At 44.0% G+C, this 21,869-nt stretch overlaps 1 protein-coding gene across 3 annotated transcripts in view; it reads left to right on the forward strand.

The window, feature by feature from the left end:
- The window catches only part of PDE7A (phosphodiesterase 7A), a 117,693-nt gene extending 98,768 nt beyond the window's left edge, over window positions 1–18,925 (forward strand). For all 3 annotated transcript variants that reach the window (XM_047783840.1, XM_047783838.1, XM_047783839.1), the window contains 8 exons: window positions 2,493–2,588; window positions 4,825–4,925; window positions 8,674–8,805; window positions 9,014–9,105; window positions 11,962–12,106; window positions 12,654–12,750; window positions 13,650–13,730; window positions 17,145–18,925. In XM_047783840.1, the coding sequence (XP_047639796.1) occupies window positions 2,493–2,588; window positions 4,825–4,925; window positions 8,674–8,805; window positions 9,014–9,105; window positions 11,962–12,106; window positions 12,654–12,750; window positions 13,650–13,730; window positions 17,145–17,353 (953 nt within the window). In that variant the 3' untranslated portion in view covers window positions 17,354–18,925. The remainder of the gene's footprint in view (window positions 1–2,492; window positions 2,589–4,824; window positions 4,926–8,673; window positions 8,806–9,013; window positions 9,106–11,961; window positions 12,107–12,653; window positions 12,751–13,649; window positions 13,731–17,144) is intronic.
- The last annotated feature ends 2,944 nt before the right edge of the window (window positions 18,926–21,869 follow it).

Raw genomic sequence — 21,869 nt, forward strand, 5'->3', positions numbered from 1 at the left:
CATCTTGTGGTTTTAATTTGCATTTATCTGGTGATTACTGATACTGAGCAGCTTTTCTTGTACCTCTTGGCCATCTGTATATCTTCTTTGGAAAAATGTCTGTTCAGATCCTCTGCCCATTTTTTGAGAACCAGATTATTTTTTGAATACGTACTCTGAAGAGTCTGTATATACCCCCAAGAAAAGTTGTTACAGCAGTAATAGTAGAAACAACTCTCTTTATATCACAGTTGGTTCCAGACCACATGGGCTGGTGTATGTACTAGTAGAGTGTTATCAGAATTTGAATGTATTTTAACATTTAATTTCTTAAAGGAAAAGATTTGAAATGGCTTTTCCTTTGTTTGAAGGTGCTGTGTCAGGTGGTTTTTAGGAAGTCTCTTGGCCGCCACATCCTTTCCAGTATTGCTCATGCAGATATTATTCCAGTTAATTTACTCAGCCATGGGTTTCTGTTGACAGTTCCTTCAGGCAGTTTTGTATAATTAGGTGATTAGCCCCTTTGTCCTTTATAATTCTTCATAAATGTGATTACTGTAAGTTTTCATCGTGGAACTCGTTAGGTCTTCTCTACATGTTGGAAAGAATCATAGATTTCTTTTAAGAATACTGTAATCATGCTTATGCTGTTGTTATTGTCTGAACACTGGAAGTAATGTGTGAGCTCATGCACCTTTAACACAGAGTGTGTTTAATTGTTAGAATGGTATAGCAGGAGTTCCTGTCATGGTTCATTGGAAATGAATCTGACTAGCATCCATGAGGATGTAGGTTCGATCCCTGGCCCTGCTCAGTGGGTTAAGGATCCCTGGTTACTATGAGCTGTGATGTAGGTTGCAGACTCAGCTCAGATTCTGTGTTGCTGTGGTGTAGGCCAGCAGCCACAGCTCCGATTTGACCCCTAGCCTGGGAACCTCTATATGCCAAGGGTGCGGCCCTAAAAAAAATAGTACAGCATATATGTGCTATACAGAATCTAGAAAACTTTGCAAAACATAATAGACGATATTTTTAAAATGGAGATTTGTACCTTGGAAGGGGAAACTAAACATTATAAAAATGGTGGTTTTTTCCAGACTTCGTTTCTGTACTTGGTATGACTCCGATTGCAAAGCAGTGGGGTTGTAGTTGAAGGAAATCCCCTTGCATGTAGTAGCTCTTTCAGAAACGTGGCTGTGGAGGGGGATGGAGGGGCCAAGAGAGTCAGAGACTCATTGTTTCAAGGATGAGAGAATCTGCAGCATGGCCCGAGGCAGGTGCTTATTGAGACCACACAGGGAAGGAGGGAGGGACGGCTATTTTGGTTCGGGGAGGGGCATTGGTATATGTAGCTGATGACTCAGAAAGGGGCCCAAAAAGCTGTGGAGGGGTTGGTTTTTGAAAGAAAGTGAGACTTAAAAGTTTTTGTTTTTGTTTTTTTTTCTGTGAATTATGAGGCTTTTGAGAATGAGAAGGATGGGTGAACGGGGAGTGAGTGTGTTGAAGTTTTGAAAATAATAGGGAAGGCTTGAAAATAGGCATTTTTAAAATGTGAAAGAACCATTTCACTAGAAAAAGCATAGTAAGATTGCTGTATAGTTGACTGAATTTTCCAGTGATGGGAAACTGCTTCATTTGTGTTTCCCGACCACTGCCACAGCCTCAGCAACTCTGACTTTCTGCTGCAAGTGTGATGGGGCTTAGTGTGGTTGAGCATAGGGTTTTGACCTTGAGCAAGTCCTTGACCCCTCCTCTTGGCCCTGTATGTTTACGAATAAGAGCCTCCACCAACAAGGTTGCCGCCAAGGCAGTTTGCTCTGGGACAGCCTGTGCCACTAGAGCAGGTGGGGCGAGGAGGGGGGGGAATGTCCAGGAGGAGGTCTAGGGCAGCCACTTTTTGGATGCTTTGGGAAACTGAATTAAGCTTACTCAATGTGGGACCATTTTCAGAGTTTTCTAATGATTCTAATTATTTTGGTGTCTTTTTAAAAAACTACTCTATTCAAAAGTGTTTATCTTCCAGCTGTTTGGTCTTGGAAAAATTAAAAAATATTTATTTTTTTTAGAATGAAAAAAGATGTGATATTTAAAATACATAACTGGGAGTTTCCCCTTGTGGCTCAGAAGTAACGAACCTAACTAGTATCCATGAAGACTTGGGTTCAATCCCTGGCCTCCATCGGGTTAAGGATCTGGCTGAGCTGTGAGCTGTGGTATAGGTCGCAGACTTGTCTCAGATCTGGTGTTGCTGTGGCTGTGGTATAGGCTGGCACCTGCAGCTCTGATTTGACCCCTAGCCTGGGAACTTCCATATGTCGCAGGTGCGGCCCTAAAAAGACAACAACAACAAAAAAAAACTGGTAAAAATAATCTGTATTTTAGATAGACAAAAAGTAGCAAATAGGAAGTAGTACTCTTAATGTTTTATATTCGGACCCACCTGTGGAAGCACAATGCAAAGTTACATTGGCTTTTGTTCCTACTAATAAATATCTCCTCTTCTTTCTTTTTAGGAAATAGTCTAGTAAGTTTAACTTTTCATTTATTTAGTCTTCATGGATTAATTGAGTACTTCCATTTAGATATGATGAAACTTCGTAGATTTTTAGGTAAGTGATTCTAACCCATTTGCCAATAATAAGATTTATGTAAGAATTTGTTTAACTCTTCTATCAGTTGTATCGGCTATTGTTCTAGAAATAACAACCCCAAAGTTACTGTCTTAAAACAATACCCACCAATTCAGCGATTCAGCCCCATGTCTGCGGGGCTATGGGGTGCTGCTTCTGGTGTGGCTGACCTTGTTTGTGTACCTAACCTTGACCTGGGTGAGCAGCACATCGGCTCCGTGGGCCTGAGCTCGGCGCTCAGCTGGGACCCCGGCCCAACCTGGCTCAGCTAGCTCCCCACGGTCTCCCGTTAAAGTCAGAGCTGGTGGAGGAGCTTGGCACCATAATAGTCATGTTAGAAACAGAAAGAAAGAATGTAATTCTTTTGCAACAAGCCAAGCTGGTTCAAAGAGCCAGTTTCCAAGAGTGCTGGTGTGGCCAGACCCAGTGTTGTCCGAGCTGGTCAGGTGGGGCAGCCTCGAAGGCCCAGCGCCAGGGACAGGCTGGTGAGACGTGGGCACAGGTTTGCCGTCAGTCCCTCACATCAGCCACAGCATCTCACAAAGACGACACAACTTTTGTCCTTTCCTAAGCTTCTGAAGGCAAAAACCTTAAGGATCAGGTACATTGCACCTGGGTCTCCTCTTTTTTTCTGATCCCAGAAATCTCTTGACAATAATCATCAAAGACTATTGTGAATGTGTTTTAGTGTGCAGTTTCTCTAGTCTGCCAGGGAAATGGGAGTCTTTCACCAAATAAAGAAATATGTTAGAAAAAAAATAGCATGAGGATTCTTTATTTTTTTAAGGAAGAAGATAATATTCTTTGCTTTTAAGTACCAAACTAAGATAAATATATTGCCCAGGACTTCTGAGAAATTTTAATACATATTTATTTATAAATTATATGCATAATTATATGCATAATATATAAACTATAAAATATGTACAAAAGCAGATATTAACAAGGGTATTTAAAAGGCCACTTTAAAGGGCGGGTTTGTCCAGAGTAAATTGAGGCTCGTGATGCTCTTCCCCCTCCCACCGGTGAGCCCTGCTCCCACCCTGGGTTGGCTCCCTGTTCTTGGAGGCCACTGGCTTGAGGGTTCGGCCTCGGGGCCATCGTGCAGGTTTGATGTTGGCAGTGGCAGCTCTAGCCCCTGGTCTTAGGCTGCTTTTGCCCGACAGCAGAACAGACCCTGAGCAGAGAAGGCAGGACTGCCAGAAGATCTTTCCTTACTACTGAAAACTGACTCCAGATCCAAAACTCCTCTCACTGGTGAAGTGTCTAGAGGATCATGTTCACAAACTCCAATATCCATATTGTTGTAGTAGCTTCATAAAGATTTTTGTTTCTGATGAATTCCTAGAATAGTACCTTGCACAGTGTTGGTTGAATGAATTGTACTGTTTTTGTTAAACTCAGAAACTTTTTATTGTTTTATGTTTATATTTGTGTGTTTTGTTTTTGTTTTATTTTTATTTATTTTTTTAGGACTGTACCTGTGGCATATGCAAGTTTCCAGGCTAGGGGTCTAATCGGAGCTGCAGCTGCCGGTCTACATCACAGCCACAGCAACACAGGACCCAAGCCACATCTGCAACTTACACTGCAGCTTTCAGAGATGCTGGGTCCCTAACTCACTGAGCAAGGCCAGGGATTGAACCCACATCCTTATGGATATTATGTCAGGTTCTTAGCCCACTGAGCCACAACAGGAACTCTGAGAAACTTTCTTTAAATTAAGGAAAAGTCAGAGGAGTTTGACACAATGCTAGATTAACATTTTAAAGAAGAAAAAAAAATTATAATTTTGACACATATCTTCTCATTAAAGTTTCACACAGGGAATTTCTGCTACGGCTCAGTAGTAACAAATATAACTAGTATCCATGAGGACTGAGGTTTGCTTCCTGGCTTCACTCAGTGGGTTGAGGATCCAGCATTGCCGTGAGCTGTGGTATTGGTTGCAGACACAGCTCAAATCAGGACGGTGGCCACAGCTCCAATTTAACCCCTAGCCTGGGAACTTCCATATTTAGGCGGTCCTAAAAAGCCAAAAAAAAAAAAGTTTCAAACAAATTAGCAGTCAAAGTGGTATTGATGCTGTAGATGCACATGTGAGTGATTAGCATCTCTTTCAATCTGAACAGTCAGTGAAAAGTGTGAGTGAGTCATTTGTACTTGTACCTGCCTCTTATTTGTGATTACATCTGGGATTTTTCCTTTAATGCAGTTATGATTCAAGAAGATTACCACAGTCAAAACCCTTACCACAATGCAGTCCACGCTGCAGATGTGACTCAGGCCATGCACTGTTACTTAAAAGAACCTAAGGTAAGGCGTTGACCTTTACAGTCAGTGAAAACCCTGAGAAAATGCCTTCAATTTAATTTCACACAGGGAATTCTATCTAGTCACCTGTGATGGAACATGATGAGGGTAATGTGCGAAAAAGAATCTATGGAGTTCCCGTTGTGGTGCAGCAGAAACGAATTTGATTAGTATCTGAGAGGTTTCCGGTTCGATCCCTGGCCTCTCTCAGTGGGTTAAGGATCTGGCATTGCTGTGGCTGTGGTGTAGGCCTGCAGCTACAGCTCTGATTTGACCCCTAGCCTGGGAACCTCCATATGCTGTGGGTGCAGCCCTAAAAAGACCCAAAAAAAGGAAAAAAAAAGAATATATATATATATACATATATATGTATATATATATTTATATGATTTAATCAGAATCAGAAGCTTCCTCCACAAGAATGGGCGGTAGCTGGCTTGGGTTTCCACATGAGGCTGCATTTGTAAGTGCCCAACTAGGAAATTGTGACTGCCAAGAGGTGAGGACAGCCATCGGGGGCCGGGTGGGCGGCCCCTCCCAGGCCAGGTCAGGTCATTTGGCATTTCTGCTGCGCTCCCCACGGGCTCTGTGACAGCAGGGACAGCTCCGTGGTGAAGAGAGCTGCGAAGAGAAGCAGGAGGCTTCACATAGCTGTCCCAGCCGAAGTGGGAAGAGCAGATCCGGAGCCCTGCCTGCCAGGAGCTGTGGGCAGCCCGGGCCGGGAGAGGTGGTGGTGGGGGGGGGGGATCTCCTGCGAGTCAGTGGTGAGGACACGGTGTCTGCTTGCATTTGGGAATGAAATAGGCTGAGGAGTGGAGGAGGATTGCCCTGGGGAAAGGATGCAGGCAGAGGCCAGGGGCTCCCCCAGGTCCATCGGTGATGTTTGAGCCGACTGTCCATGGGGAGAGACCAGAGCTGGGCATCACCAGCTGGAGAGATTGCTGAAAGCCATGTTTGCCGTTTCCTATTCCTGGAGGCTCTACAGTTACGTCTGCATGCACTTCCCCTCCTTCTGAGCCCTTCTCCCCCGGGGCCTCAGTTCTGGCTGGATGTTGGGAGGGAAGCAGGCTGACTGAGCTACTTTGTGCCAGTTGATGCCAACCCTAAGGGTACAGCCACCTGGTTGCCAGGCTTCTGATTTTTCAAGAGATCACAGAATCTGTGAAAATGCCTCAATTTTAAAAATATACTTTATCATGACATTTTTTTAAGAAAATCAACTTTGTTGTGACATCATTTATAGGTAGTAATGAAATGCATACATTTTATGTGTACAGCTCTGACAAATGCATATTCCCATGCGCCTGGATTTTTAAATTAAACTTTAACAAAAACTCTGGGCCAAGTCTGAAGTGTCTGTTTGACAGTCTGTGGGAGAAATTGGTACGTAAGCAGCTCACAGCCCAGGACATGCATGCAGAGGGCAGTGCCACGTCCTGTGGGACACAGAGGAGGTAAACCTCCACCCCACCTCCCCCTGGATGCGCCCAAGCAGAGGCCAGGCCCTGGGGAGGTAGGGTGGGTCCTGGACACCAGGCAGGGCACGAGGGCTGAGAACGTGCAGGGATAAACGTGCTTTCAGACTGTCTTAGCCATGCAGCTCTGGCAGTACTGACTTAACTTTTAGCCTTCAATGATTCTTATTTTAAATGCTTTTTGCCCAAGCAGCCTTGGTAATTTTCATATCTCTCATTTATCATCATTGATATACTCAGTGAACTTCTTCAGGCAAAGCTTCAATAAGGATATAAATAAAATCACTAAGCTCTAAAATGCAAAATTCCCTTTTCCTTTTTGTCATCTACATTTAGAAACAGTCAAAGTTTTTAAAATAAATTCTTTTTAAAAAAAGCCTTAAGATTGTATCTCTTTTATTTCCTGGGCGTTCACATGACATCACATTGTCAGGTGTTTTCATTCATTCATTCTCTTCATTTCCCTGGTGCTAGGAGTCCAGTGGAAAATAAGATAGGAAAGTCCCGGCCTTTGAAAAGTCCACCTTGTGGGGGTTGGGGGGCTGATAAACAGAATTTTGACCTATGCGAAGTAACCTAAACAGAATAGTGTGCTGGAGAGTGACTGGTGGACGGTGAGAGCTCCCAGCCGTTGGGAGGGTGGCCAGGAAGCCCAGGAACTGAAAGTGAGTTTTTGAGGAGGAGGCAGCGGTGGAAATCCAAGGGCAGAGGGAACTATCGAGGGAAAGCCTTTCCTGTGGTATTTATCTCAGCTTTTATATCTTATGATTTATAATATGAGATAGTGGCTGGACTAGTCTCAGTGCAAGAAGAAATGTTTGACACCCACATATGTCATACATGTTTAGAAAGCACCGCCCTAATGTAAACCTGAATAAAAGTGGGCCCTGGGGAGTTCCCGCTGTGGCACAATGGGTTTGACTGCATCTCTGCTGCACCTGGACACAGGTTCGTTTCCCGGCTGGGTGCAGTGGGTTAAAGGATCTGCAGCTGTGGCTCAGGGTCGGATCTGATCCCTTGCCTGGGAACTCCATGTACCATGGGGTTGGCCAGGGGAGTGGGGTGGAGCAAGGGGTAGGGAAGGACCCTCTGGCAAGGTCACTATGGCAGGACCTGAAAAGCACTTTAGGAACACAGGTCAGTCCTTCCTTCCTTCCTTTCTTCCTTCCTTCCTTCCCTCCCTCCCTCCCCCTCCTTTTTAGGGCCAAACTCAAGGCATATGGAGGTCCACAGGCTAGGGGGGTTGAATGGAGTTGTAAGCTGCCGGCCTACACCACAGCCACAGCCACGCCAGATCCTTAACCCACTGAGTGAGGTGGGGATCAAACCCACATCCTCATGGGTACCAGTCGGTTCGTAACCTACTGACCCACAGTGGGAACTCCCAGATCAGTCATTTCAGTCATTTGCTGGGGAGGGGGCTAGAAGCAGAGAATGGAGGGGGTGTAGGGTGGCAGTAGAGTTGGGCCTTTAGGGATGAGTAGAAGTTGGCCAGGAAATGAGAGGTAGTTCATGAAACAGGTTACAAAAAAGGTCACTCAAGGTGATCTTTTTTTATCATCGAAATTTTCAAGTAGGTGAGTATTTTATATCCAGTAAGATGATATCATTCCCTGAGGGAATGATTTTTGAAAGTTAAACTGTAATTGCTAGTTTACAGGATTGTTTTTCCTGAGTTGAATCAATTTTGGACGATTTCTTAATGTTCTCACCCTTTGGGAGGGGATTTAGTTCTACTCTGTTACTCAGTAGCTTCCTTAAACATTCAGGACCTCAGAAGTAGCCTTGCATTTAGATTCTTCCCTGAAACCCAATAACCAGTTTGTTGATAAACAAGCACTCTACTTTGTCCACTTAAAGAGCTACTAAAAGTGTAGATCGCACCCTTAGTGTTCTCATCACAGGCCTCCTTTGTTTGATCCTGGCCGCAATAGCAAAAATACTCAAACCAGTGTTTGTTTCAGAGCCTTTAGTTCCCAAAAGATGGTTTATACTCTAGCTGCCATCTTAACTAAGCTTGTTTAAAATGAACCAGCGTAAGGACGAGCTGCATCAGTAAACCCCATGTGGGCAGGGACGGGGTCACATCACACCTGCCCCCACTGTTGGCAGAGGCCAGCCCCTGGCAGGTGCTCTGAGGCCCAAACAACAGTCTGGAAAGCAGGAAAAGGGGAGGAGACTGCGGACACTCCGTGGAAGCTGATTGAGTACTGTGCTTGCAGTGGTGCAGAGTTGGTTTTGCATTTGTCTGTAATCAGTTTTTTGTCACACTCTAGCTTGCCAGTTGTGTAACTCCTTGGGACATCTTGCTGAGCTTAATTGCAGCTGCCACTCATGATCTGGATCATCCAGGTGTTAATCAACCTTTCCTTATTAAAACTAACCATTACTTGGCAACTTTATACAAGGTTAGTACAGTTTTGTCATCAAAATTCAGTATTCTTGCATTCTGGAAGATGTTTCATGTTTTAAAGATGAAAGTAGGAAACAAATTCTGAATGAATGTTAGAACTTCCACCAGATTAATCAGATGAATACTGCTTACAAATAATTCTTTATGTTCAGAAAAAAAGACCTAACCATTTAATAACTCAGATGTACCCTTTTTTTTTTTAGAATACCTCAGTATTGGAAAATCACCACTGGAGATCTGCGGTGGGATTATTGCGAGAATCGGGTTTATTCTCACATATGCCGTTAGAAAGCAGGTAGGTCGGATTAAGATAAAATTAATTGGTTATGAACTATGGAGATTAAGTTGGAAAAACAGTTTTATAAAGTTTTAAAAATTATGTGGTTATACCCAGGTATTCCACAGTTTTTGGATTTTGTTAAATTTATTGGGTAAACCCAATGGGTAAATTTAATTTAATGGGTAAATAAACTTTTCAAGTGTATATCAAAATTTTAGTAATTTAAACCTATTCTACAGTACAGTCCATAGTATTTTTTTTAGTAAATTCTTACGAAAGATCACTCTGTAGATATTATACAGTCTACTTCAGATTCACTGTGTCTACATCATGGTTTACTGCTTATTTATGTAAATAGTATATTTACATTTTATGCTCATTTGAGTAAAACCTTAGGTCCTAACTGTAAAGGTAAATAAGATAGAAAGTAGACATTCTGTGAGATACCAATAATATGTACAGTAAATCTTATGACACTAGGGAAAAAAAAAGAAAAACGAGAGTAAACATTCTGTATATGAACTCTTTCCTTAGGAGTTCCCATTGCGGCTCAGTGGTAATGAACGCGACTAGTATCCTAGAGGATGCGAAGGGTTTGATCCCTGGCCTCTCTCAGTGGGTCAAGGATCCAGCATTGCCACACGCTGCTGCGTAGGTCGTGGATGTGACTCGGATTCAATTCCACCCCTAGCCTGGGAACTTCCATATGCCGCAGGTGCGGTGCTAAAAAGAAAGAGAAAAAAAAAGTAGAGTCGTAAAAGTCTGTTTTTGAAAGTTTTCAAAACTGATAAGAAGTAAAAAGAATGCTTTATATCCTCAAGCATAGTCCTGGAGTTACTTCTGGAGTCATGGGATACAGTGACTCTAGAAAGAACAGAAAATACTATTTTTTTTTTTTTTTAGAAAAGAACATTTGATGTTAAGCAGGCCATTTGAAAGGCTAATAAAAAGCTCTAATGTAAATGAGCCCCTTATGATGGTGGTTGTCAGCAGACTTTCATTTCATTGGTCCACAAACAAAAGCATTTAATGATGCCTCACGGGGAGAAGACGCACTTAGGAAACTTGTCAGTGGATGTAAACACCCAATTCTAGAGGAAAGGTGAGGCTTAACATTTGGGTGTCAAATTTACGTTACTATCATTGTCCTTTCCTCTTCCCCTTTCACAATGTAAAATAACTTTATTTTAAAAAATGTGTTTTTTTGTAACGACCGTAAGAAACAAGCCGGACTTTATTTTTTATTCTTTTAAATCTGTATTCATGGATTCCATTTGGAGTTATGACAAAATTTCTGGTAAGTGAAATTGTTTCTTGCTGTAGTACAAAAACAAAAATTGCTTAAACCACTGTGTTTGTATATATAAATTCTCTTTCTTGGCTAAGGCAGATTAAATTGTTTGCTTTATTACTCCCTTTTCATCATGTTTTGCATTTGATGATGAACCTTGTTGAACTCTCAGATTTAATACAAGTAAAAATTGAAATTAAGGAATACCCTTGGGGTTCCTATTGTGGCTCAGCAGGTTAAGAATTCGACTAGTAACCATGAGGATGCAGGTTCAATCCCTGGCCTTGCTCAGTGAGTTAAGGATCTGGTGTTGCCATGAGCTGTGGTGTAGGTCACATATGCGGCTCGGATCACTCGTTGCTGTGGCTGTGGTGTAGGCCAGCGGCTGCAGCTCTGATTCCACCCCTAGCCTGGGAACTTCCATATGCCACAGGTGAGGCCCTAAAAGAAAAAAACAAAAAGAAAAAAATACCTCATAATAATATTCTTTTATGTTTTCTTTATTTAGGGTTTGTTTTATTTAGTATTCAATATTGTGAGGTTTTTTTTGTTTTTTGTTTTTTGTTTTTTGTCTTTTTGCTATTTCTTTGGGCCGCTTTCGCGGCATATGGAGGTTCCCAGGCTAGGGGTCGAATCAGAGCTGTAGCCACTGGCCTATGCCAGAGCCACAGCAACGCGGGATCCGAGCCGCGTCTGCAACCTACACCACAGCTCACGGCAACGCCAGATTGTTAACCCACTGAGCAAGGGCAGGGATCGAACCCGCAACCTCATGGTTCCTAGTCGGATTCGTTAACCACTGCGCCACCACGGGAACTCCTGTGAGCTTTTAAATCTGTTGACAGCTCTTTACTGATCGTTTTACAATGATAATGCTGGCCATGGCCCATTGAAACAAAAAGCTGGAATTTTAAAAAAAAATTCTCTTATTTGACTTGAGACAGTTTTTTAAATGATATAAGACATTTTGTTATTTACATTAACATGTTACCTTTTCCCTTCCAGAAAGTTTGGATAGTCATATAGGTCCCTGATTCTTGAATTTGACCCTGAAAATATAGTGGATCTAAACTTTAATAAATTTTTTGGAATTTCATCAGGATTTAATCAGACATCTTAGAATGTCTGCAGTCAGTGGTTGAAGGGCTTTCTTCGTCCATCTGAAGCTTCCTTCTGCCTCTCAGGTCTCAGGCACCAGAAAAGAATCCAAAGTTGTTTATCCTCAGCACATCCCAGCAAAGAATTTTCTCAAACAACATTCCAGGCCTACATAGATTTTTTGTTTTTGTTTTTTTCAGTCATATAATTCTACTTCGGCTGGCAAGAGAAAGGCACTGTTTTGGGAATATTTTCATATTGGGTATTTTCATACAAACTTTCTTGGTTTTATTTTTGATCATTTTAGTGGTAATTTTTTAATGCAGTCTTTAAAATCCATCTTTTGTGATAGGTTAAAAGTTGAATGGCAATTGAAATAGCTTTAGGGCCCTTTCAGACTATTAAGATTAGGGAAAAAATAATCAAGAGGGAACTGTGTAACTGAAAGTCTTGTATTGTTCTCTCTGTGTCTCCAATTCCAGGCAGCAGATGGAGGCTCAGATAGGCGCTCTGATCCTGGCCACAGACATTAGCCGCCAGAACGAGTATCTGTCCTTGTTTAGGGCCCATCTGGACAGAGGCGACTTATGCCTGGAAGACGCCAGGCATCGACACTTGGTCTTACAGGTAAAACGGGCTTGGAAAGGTTCTATTTCTAGGGCAAATCATGTGACTCTTAGGGTAAAAATGAGATAATCTCATGTAGTTTTCTGAGCAGTTCAGCCTTGAGGGAAAGCTATGGTGTTTCTATCAGTAAAGCTTCTCCAGAAGACGAGTTTGCTTCTGGGAAAGTGCCGTTGCTTTTGTATTTTTGATATTCGAGATTTCTAACAAAAACAGTTTTTGCAAGATCAGGGAACCAGTCAACAAACCAGCATTTTATTTTAATAAGTTCTCACCTCTAAAAAATGAGATAGAATTGGACGATTTGTAGCTTTCTGGTTAATTTAGTCCTGTGCTTAGTTCAGTGGAATTATCAAGTGTGTGAAACTCAGCATTTCCACAAAAATGATTGCTGTACCTGATAGCACCATAAAATCAGTATAAAAGACAGCAGATTCCTGTTGCAACACTTTCTTTTCAAGGTGCCTTTTTCCCCACTACTAGAGTCCATTTAAGTTTAGTACAATTGAAAATTTTTTTCCTAAGAAAATTTGAATATTTTGCTTGGCAGATGGCTTTGAAATGCGCTGATATCTGTAATCCCTGTCGGACCTGGGAATTAAGCAAGCAGTGGAGTGAAAAAGTAACGGAGGAATTCTTCCATCAAGGCAAGATACAACACTGAGCCTTAATCTCTTCAGTTGATTTCTTAGCATCATGGGAATAGAATAACTCGGACACGTGTAGAGTCGAGCAGTGGGTGCCTGACAGTCTTAGTGACAGGTTACAGGAGATGCGTAATCATGTACAGGTTGAGCATATCTGTTTTGAAAATTAGCTCTTCTCTTTTGAAACAATCTGTGGTGTGTGTATTTAGGAGGAGCCGCAGACCAGGCTGGAAGTTTGGCTGTGCAGGCGATCTCCCGCCCTTGCTGTGTCCTTGTCCTGTGCTGACTGAACAGGGAAGGCATTGTTTGTGACTTAAGACCAGGAACCAAGGATCTTGAGTCCATGCATCTTCCTTTTAGAAATCCTAAGTTTTCAGTCAAAATGCTGACAGTGTAAATTACAGTCTTGGGGTAGCACCTAATAAGTCTTCCACCCTCTCCATTTAAAATAGGATATTAGCTTGGCAACCTTTTCTATGTGTGAATAACTTAAAATTTAAAGAAAGAACTAATTTAGGCGTTCCCGGCAGCAGAAACGAATCCGACTAGAAACCATAAGGTTGCGGGTTCAATCCCTGGCTTCACCCTGTGGGTTAAGGATCTGGCATTGCCGTGAGCTGTGGTGTAGGTCGCAGACTCAGCTCAGATCCTGCGTTGCTGTGGCTGTGGTGTAGGCCAGCAGCTGTAGTTCCAATTCAACCCCTAGCCTGGGAACCTCTATATGCCGCAGTTGTGGCCCTAAAAAAAAAAAAAAGAACTAATTTAGAAGCCATTCTCTCACACGGATTAAGTGTGTTACATTTTTCCTAAGGAATTTATAGGTAAGATGAAGACTTTGATTATACATTAACCAGTAGCTCTATTCTACTTGAATTATTTCTCTTTTTTTTAATTTCTAGGAGATATAGAAAAAAAGTATCATTTGAGTGTGAGTCCGCTTTGTGATCGTCAGACGGAATCTATTGCCAACATCCAGATTGGTAACTATCCATACTCAGATGTAACTCGTTATAAATGCTATCGATTTTTATTTTGTCAAGAAGACATCTACGTTTGAAATATAAATATTAAAATTATGTTTATTTCTAGTTTTAAAATAATTTCAGAAATTTTATCCTTGTTTTTCCTTTTTTTTTTTTGGCTCTTTTGGCTCTTTTTTTTTTAAGGGCCACACCCACTGCAGCATATGGAAGTTCCCAGGCTAGGGGTGGAGTTGGAACTGCAGCTCAGCCTACACCACAGCCACAGCAACTTGGGATCCGAGCCAAGTCTGTGGCCTACACCACAGCTCATGGCAATATCAAATCCTTAACCCACTGAGTGGGGCCAGGGATTGAACCCACATCCTCATGGATATTAGTTGGGTTTGTTACCGCTGAGCCACAACAGGAACTCCCCTTTTTTTGGCTCTTATACTTTACTCTCGTTTGACATTAGTTCATAGAAAGCATAATTTTGCCAAGCAGGTACATAACTTTCTGTTCTAAGACTGGAAGGAGGCATTATCTGCCCTCATGGAGCCCCTTTAGCGTCCCTCTGCAGCCGCCACTTCAGAGTGAGGAAGGTGGCCCATGGGCCTGGCGGTGACGTGGTGGCCCACCTCCCTGCCACTGGCTCCTCTCTCACCTCTGCCCATTGGTTGACTGTCGCTCTTCAGCATCGTCTCTCCCGCCTGCTCCCAACACCTTCCCCCTCGTTTACCTGAGCGAGGCCAGGATCGAACCCGCATCCTCATGGATTCTAGTCGAGTTCATTAACCCGCTGAGCCACAATGGGAACTCCTTCACTCTAACTTTAAATGTCTTTTTTGCTTGAGCCCGTTTCCGCCTTGATCAATGAGAAAACTCCTTGTGGCTCGGCGGGTTAAGGATCCAGCATCGCCACTGCTGTGGCTCAGGATCTATCCAAGGCCCAGGAACTTCTTCATGTTGTGGGCGCAGCCAAAAAAAAATGGAATTTTTAAAGGGAAAAGAAGATCTTTAAGCTGTTCCTCTCGTCTCTGACTTGGTCATTGTAGGGCAGTTCCAGGCGGGCTTGTCTGGGGACAGTGGGGAGGGGATGGTGAGCACCGCGGATGTCCGCCGGCTCCCCGGGGACAAGCCCTGCTGGTGTCTTTTCCCAGAGAGTTTGCGCAGTTTATGCAGCTGACAAGTGTTGGTCTGACATCAGATGCCAGTAAGATGGGGACTTGGGAAGGTTCTCTTTCTGGGGTAGATCAGTGATTCCTCGGAGCCAGCAGATGGTCAGGAAGTAGAAGCCAGGTTTAATATGGGGTTCTTCTTTGAAAGGAGCACTAGTTTTGTTGACTATGGAAATATCACCTACTGGAGAAAATAGGGCACTTGACTGAGCTCCCTGTGCCGTCTGAGGAGATGACAGAGGCATTGGGGCAAAGACAGTGATGTGGGCTCACAAGTGGTTGCGGGTGTCTGCGCCCCAGCCTGGGCCATGTGCTCAGGTACTTGAGGCCTAAAACGGGAGTTCCCATCGTGGCTCAGTTGTTAGCAAACCTGGCTAGCATCCATGAGGATGCAGGTTCAATCCCTGACCTCGCTCAGTGGGTTAAGGATCTGGCATTGCCGTGAGCTATGGTGTAGGTCGCAGATGCAGCTTGGATCCCACGTTGCTTTGGCTGTGGTGCAGGCTGGTGGCTACAGCTCCGATTCCACCCCTAGCCTGGAAACTTCCATGTGTCTCAGGTGCAGCCCTAAAAAGACAAAAATAAAAGAACAGAAGAGATAAGTTTAAACAGCTGTGAGAGTGAACACCAGATGTGTAGGCCCCACTGTACAGACACCTCTTCTCCCTTAATTCACAGTAAGAAAAGGGCAATGAGCGGCCTCTGAGCTCAGTCTGCACTCACGAAAATGACAGCTGACCCGACACCCAACACAGGATGAAAGAGGCCTCCTAGAAAACACCTCAACAGTCAGATCTTAAATAACAGGGGAAGCAAAGAACATTATCTTCCTAAACTTTTGATCTGTTAAGGACAGAAAAATGGACATTTGAATTATTTTTTTCTTTTTTTAGCTCCACCTGCGGCATATGGAAGTTCCCAGGCTAGAAGTCCAATCTGAGCTGCAGCCTTGGTCTATACCACAGCCACAGCAACACAGGATCCAAGCCACGTCTGCGACCTACACCACAGCTCACAGCAACGCCGGATGCTTAACCCACTGAGCAAGGCCAGGGATCAAACCCGTGTCCTCATGGACACTAATTAGGTTCGTTAACCACTGAGTCACAGTAGGAACTCCCGTGATTTCTCTTTGATTCTCCTGGTTTCAAATGGCGGAGAGCTTCTGTGTCCTGCATCCAACACCTCAGTTCACACCTCTGGCTCTGTGGCGCCTAGGATTCTTTTAGGTCTTTTGTTGTTGTTGTTGTCTTTTTAGGGCCACATCCAAGGCACATGGAGGTTCCCAGGCTAGGGGTTGAATCAGAGCTGTAGCCTTGATCTACACCACAGCCACAGCAATGCACGATCTGAGCCACATCTGCAACCTACACCACAGCTCATGACAACGCCAGATCCTTAACCCACTGAGCGAGGCCAGGAATTGAACCTGAAACCTCATGGATCCTAGTCGGGTTCGATAACCACTGAGCTATGATGGGAACGCCTCCTCTGTTCTTTTTAGACTCACATTTTGTGTCATGGGTTTGGACTCTGAATTCCGAGGTCCATAGAGTGGCCCACTGTGCTCTTGCCAGGTGTGATGGTCACCATCCCTGAGGGGGTGAGCGGGAGTTCAGCAGCTGCTGCATCTCAGGTCTTGTGGCTTCAGCCCCAGCGAGACCCTTTTAGCTTCCAGTGTCTCCCTGGAGCCTGCCCTTGGCCTTGCGGGTGCCTCTCAGAGCTGCCGGCCCTGGGCGCTGGCTGAAACAGGAGGAGTGGGTTTGTGCAGCTTCGAGGAACCATCCGAAACGACATGATGTGTCTGTCAGGTCACCTGCACTTCAGGGTTCATTCAGTTACCAAAGAAATAGATTTTTCGGAGAAGATCCATACATTCACACACACACACCTTTTGAAAATAAGAGTTAGGTGGAGTTCCCGTTGTGGTGCGGTGGAAATGAATCCAATTAGTAAGTGGAGGATGTAGGTTCAATCCCTAGATTCGCTCAGTGGGTTAAGGATCTGGCGTTGCCATGAGCTGTGGTGTAGGTCGCAGACGCAGTTCAGATCCTGCATTGCTGTGGCATAGGCCGGCAGCTGCAGCTCCAATTAGACCCCTAGCCTGGGAACCTCCATATGCTACGAGTTCGGCTCTAAAACAAAAAACAAAAAGCGTTAGGTAATATTGGAACAGGACTTAGGAGAGTAAACACTATATAGATGCTTTAACTTTTCAGCATGTGCCTTAATCCCTTTTTTTCTCTTTCTCAAGGTTTTATGACTTACCTGGTGGAGCCTCTATTCACAGAATGGGCCCGGTTTTCTAATACCAGGCTGTCCCAGACGATGCTCGGACACGTGGGGCTGAATAAAGCCAGCTGGAAGGGACTGCAGCGAGAACAGTCCAGCAGTGAGGACACAGATGCTGCATTTGAGGAGTTGAACTCCCAGTTATTACCTCAGGAAAACCGGTTATCATAGCCCCCAGAGTCAGTGGGACAGCCTGCCTGCCTCCTGGAGGTTTTGAGAAATGTGAATGGGGTCTCGAGTGAGAGAACTTACTCTTGCCTGCTGAGGGAAGGGAATGATGCCAGCATAATTTATTCCCAAGATTTCCTCTGTTGGATCATTTGAACCCACTTTTTAATTATAAGACCTGAACATACAGCAATATGCATTTGGCTTTCGTGTGAAACCTTGAATATGCAAAGCCCAGTGGGAGCGAACCGAAGGGAATGACCGAGGATGTCTGGCAGTGGGCCCCGTGGCTCTCAAAGCATCCTGAAACTTGAACTGACACTTTCAGCAGAAATCTCTTGGAACTTAACCGGTCTGATGCGACCGCGCGTATCTGTACCTTCCACTGAGTTCTCGGAGAAAATGCTAATGTGAAGTGCCCGCCTCTGCTGCCTCTGGCAAGACTCGATGTTTACAAACCAACTCTGAAATACTGGTTCTCAATTTGCCTTGGAGCATGATTGTGAAGGAACCACTGAGAATTTTCAAGATCAAACCTGAGACTGCAGCTCTTGCCCCTGGTTTGCCTTTTTTTCTTCTTTGGATGCCACCAAAGCCTCGCATCTGCTCTCGTTTTACTTCGTGCACTGGAACCCGAGCGTTTCTCACAGAGCGCCGCCGAGCTTTGCCTCCAGTGCTGTCTGGCAATGCAATTTTCTTAACTCTTAGTTTTTAATTTGGGGCGGGAGGGGCAGAACTCCAGTGTCCTAGCTGTATTATGATCCCGCAGTGAAGACATTGCATGTTGTTTTCACTACTGTACACTTGACCTGCACATACAAGAAAAAGGTGGAATGTTTAAAACACCACAATCAGCTCAGGGTATTTGCCAATTTGAAATAATGTGGGAAGGGGAGGTGCGTCCTGAGAGCAAGGGTACTAACGTCCCTCTCGCTGCCAGGAGCGAGAGGCGTGTTGTGTGTGTGCCGATGTGTGTGTGGGGCACGCGCGTGCATGTGTGACTGTGCATGTGTCCTATTTATCCACATGGGGACGACTGGGACCATCAGCTTTTATTTATTATTTTCGAACGTGGCCTGATGAGCGGCCACTTGGGGAAGGGAAGGGAGGAAGCTGTACCCGAGCGCTCCAGATGCCTTAACTATGCACACAGCTAAGTGACCAAACTTCTCGTTTTGATTTGAAAAAAAGTGCATTGTTTTCTTGTCCCTCCCTTTGATGAAACGTTTCCCTTTGATGGGCCTTTTGATGTGAACAGATGTTTTCTAGGACAAAAATCTAAGGACTAATTTTAAACTTACAACATTCCACTTTTGTAATTTGTTTTAAATTGTTTTATGTATAGTAAGCACAACTGTAATCTAGTTTTAAGAGAAACCGGTGCTTTTAGTTCAATTGTATTTCCCTTGTTACTGTAAAAGACTGTTTATTAATTATGTTTACAGTTTGTTGCAACAGCCATTTTCTTGGGAGAAAGCTTGAGTGTAAAGCCATTTGTAAAAGGCTTTGCCATACTCATTTTAATATGTGCCTGTTGCTGTTAACTTTTGATGAATAAAAACCTATCTTTTCACATTTTTATCTTTGATATTTACCTTATAACTCAACCCTTTGGAAGTCATAACATTAATTACTAGGAAATCAAAGGATTGGCTTCTTGGCTTGGCATTCGCTCATCAGACCTGTGCTGGGGCAGAGCTGGGCGCAGGCCCAGGCCTCCGGGGCCATTGTTAACTGCACCTCGAGGGGGAGCCAGCCAAGGGCCCCAAACTTGAGAAAGTTGGCTCCGAGCCCAGCCTCTCGACTCCACAGCCTTTGGTTTGCAGGTGGGGAACCTAGCCGCTCTTGCAGGTACTGAAATACTGGTTGTATTGGCTTTTTTAAAGTCAAGTGGTGAGAAATGGCCATTTAATTCTCCTTGACAAGTAGCAGTGTAAGAGAGGTAACGCTGGGCTTCTGTGGGGTCTTCCCAAGCCCATTTCATTAGGAGGAATAAGTGCAGACTTTGAACACAAGCACACCGTCACTGATGCCCGATGGGAATGCAGTGTGAGCCGTGTAAGTGATCGCTGATTTCACTAGTCACATTTTAAGAAGGAAAAAGATGGAATTAATTTTAATGACATTTATTCCAGTATAGCCAAAATATTTTTTATCATTTCAATAGGTAGTCATTATAAAAAACAATTATGAAGATGTCTTACATTCTTTTTTCTGTTGCAAAGGCTGAAATCTGGTGTGTATTTTACACTTACAGCACATCGCAGCTCAAACTAGCCATGTTTCAAGTGGCTCGTGGCCACCACACAGGACAGCTGGGTGGATGACAGCAGAGCTGAGGTTGCTGGGGAAGATCAATTGGCCACTTACACAAGGTGGCATCACTGTGGCAAATTTGACGCATCCCAGGGTCTGCTAAGGAAGCTTAGAAGCTCACGGACCTGGTATCTGTCAGCAACTGGACAGTGGAACTGTCTTAGAGCAAGCTCACAGGAACTGATGTTTTTTTAAGTGTTCTACTCTAATTTAAAATGAGTATAACTATCAATCATTCTCTCCCTTTAGGCACGTCTTCCAGGGGAAGCCACATGATGATCAGCTGGTTATCTGAGCATGGATTCTGAGCAAGGGAAGCAAGCTGCCTGGTGTGTCCTACAGGGCGGGATCCACCTGCTGATACTTGTTTGTGTCCACCAGGGTTCCCCAGAGGAAGCAGATTCTCTGCCAGGAGCTGCTTCTCCACGCCTGCCTCATTGGCACGTCCAGTAGATGTTCAGACCTTTGGCCTTGGGCCTGCCTGGGCTCCATCTGCCTGTGTAATGGCTCTCTTCTTATTTCCACTCTCAGCGGGAGACACCTGAGTGCGGCCCCCATTTCCTGTGTACACATGTAATAAACCCATTGGAAGGTCATGGTTTGTTACACACATGTGGGACTTCCCTCTCAAGCCCTGCTTCTTCTTTGTTGTTTTGGTTCTTTTGGCCGTGGCATGCAGTGGCTTGATGTGGAACCTCAGTTCCCAGAGCAGGGATTGAACCATGGCCCCAGGGGTGAAAGTCCTGAGTCCTAACCACTAGACCACCAGGGAGCTCGCTAGCCTTGCTTCTTAAATAGGACCTATTCCTTGGACAGCGACTTTTCTAGATAATTTTGAGGAAAGGGTAATTTACAAGAATACATTTTATTTCATTGTTTATTTTTTGTCTTTTTTGCCATTTCTTGGCGTATGGATTTTCCCGGGCTAGGAGTCGAATCGGAGCTGTAGCTGCCAGCCTACGCCAGAGCCACATCAACGCGGGATCCGAGCCGCGTCTGCAACCTACACCACAGCTCACGGCAACGCCGGATCTTTAACCCACTGAGCAAGGGCAGGGATCAAACCCGCAACCTCGTGGTTCCTAGTCGGATTCATTAACCACTGCTCCATGACGAGAACTCCAAGAATACATTTTAAATAAGTAAATGTTATAGAACAGAATGCAAAATTCATTTGAATTTTTAAGATAAAACGGTACTTGAAGGCATTGTTGAGCAGCACAGCAATCTTTTGGGCTCTGGGCCAAGCTTTAGTGGCTTCTGCTCTAGGCTAACGGTCCTTGGAGAGAAATTTTGGTAAGCCTGAGCTTAGCAAAACAAAAATCTGATTCCTGGTCAATATTGGTACTCTGTAAAGGTGATGGTTTATAATGAGCCTCTTTGTATAAAAGAAGCAAATATTTTATGTCCCTTGCAAGCCTTTGAAATGTATTTGTACCTTAGGTACAGGTTAGAGGTGCTAGTAATTCTTCGAAGATTCCTATGATGTACCTCTTTCCAAAAAGCTTTCTCGACTTCAAGCTTTCAGTTTTCTTAAAACTTTATAACTTTCGTATTGGAGGTTTATAGTGTTTTCCACGTGTGCTTTTTTAAATGTCTGGTTTGTTTAAATCTCTTTCGGGTCAGTATCTCCTGCTTGGGATGATAAATGTGCACACGAATCACCACATATCAGCAAACACTTGAAACACAGTTGTCCAGGTATGTGCAAGGCTTTGCAGACAACCTGTCTTCTGGGAGACCCCCAGCGGCCGTGGTCTCCGGGGGCAGTAACCACTCCTTGGAGGTGGGCTGCTGGGGGCACACAGGTGTCTCCTTTACCGTTGTGTCACTTGTGCTCAGCGTAGGGCGAGCGTAAACTGTGCCAACAGATGTTGAACAGGTTAACTTGGTGTTGTATTTCCTTTTTAGCTCTCATTCTGTCATTACGAGCAATTATGTTGAAACTACCCTATGCTAAAGTCGTGTAGTCACAGTATGTGTTCCTGTCATGTGCAGAGCTCTGCACTGGATGTAATAAAGCTATTAAAAATTATAAAACATGACCTCTGTTCTCAAAACATACGGTGATAAAAACGTGTGAAAGGCGTTTGTCATATAATACAGTAGCTTTCCATATTGTACAAAATGAGTGCAAAGTGTTGCAGTATCATTGGAGAGAATGAATGATTTCGTTGATGAAAATAACACCATTTCTAGTGGG

This window comes from Phacochoerus africanus, chromosome 6, assembly GCF_016906955.1.
Source record: "Phacochoerus africanus isolate WHEZ1 chromosome 6, ROS_Pafr_v1, whole genome shotgun sequence".
NCBI lineage: Eukaryota > Metazoa > Chordata > Mammalia > Artiodactyla > Suidae > Phacochoerus > Phacochoerus africanus.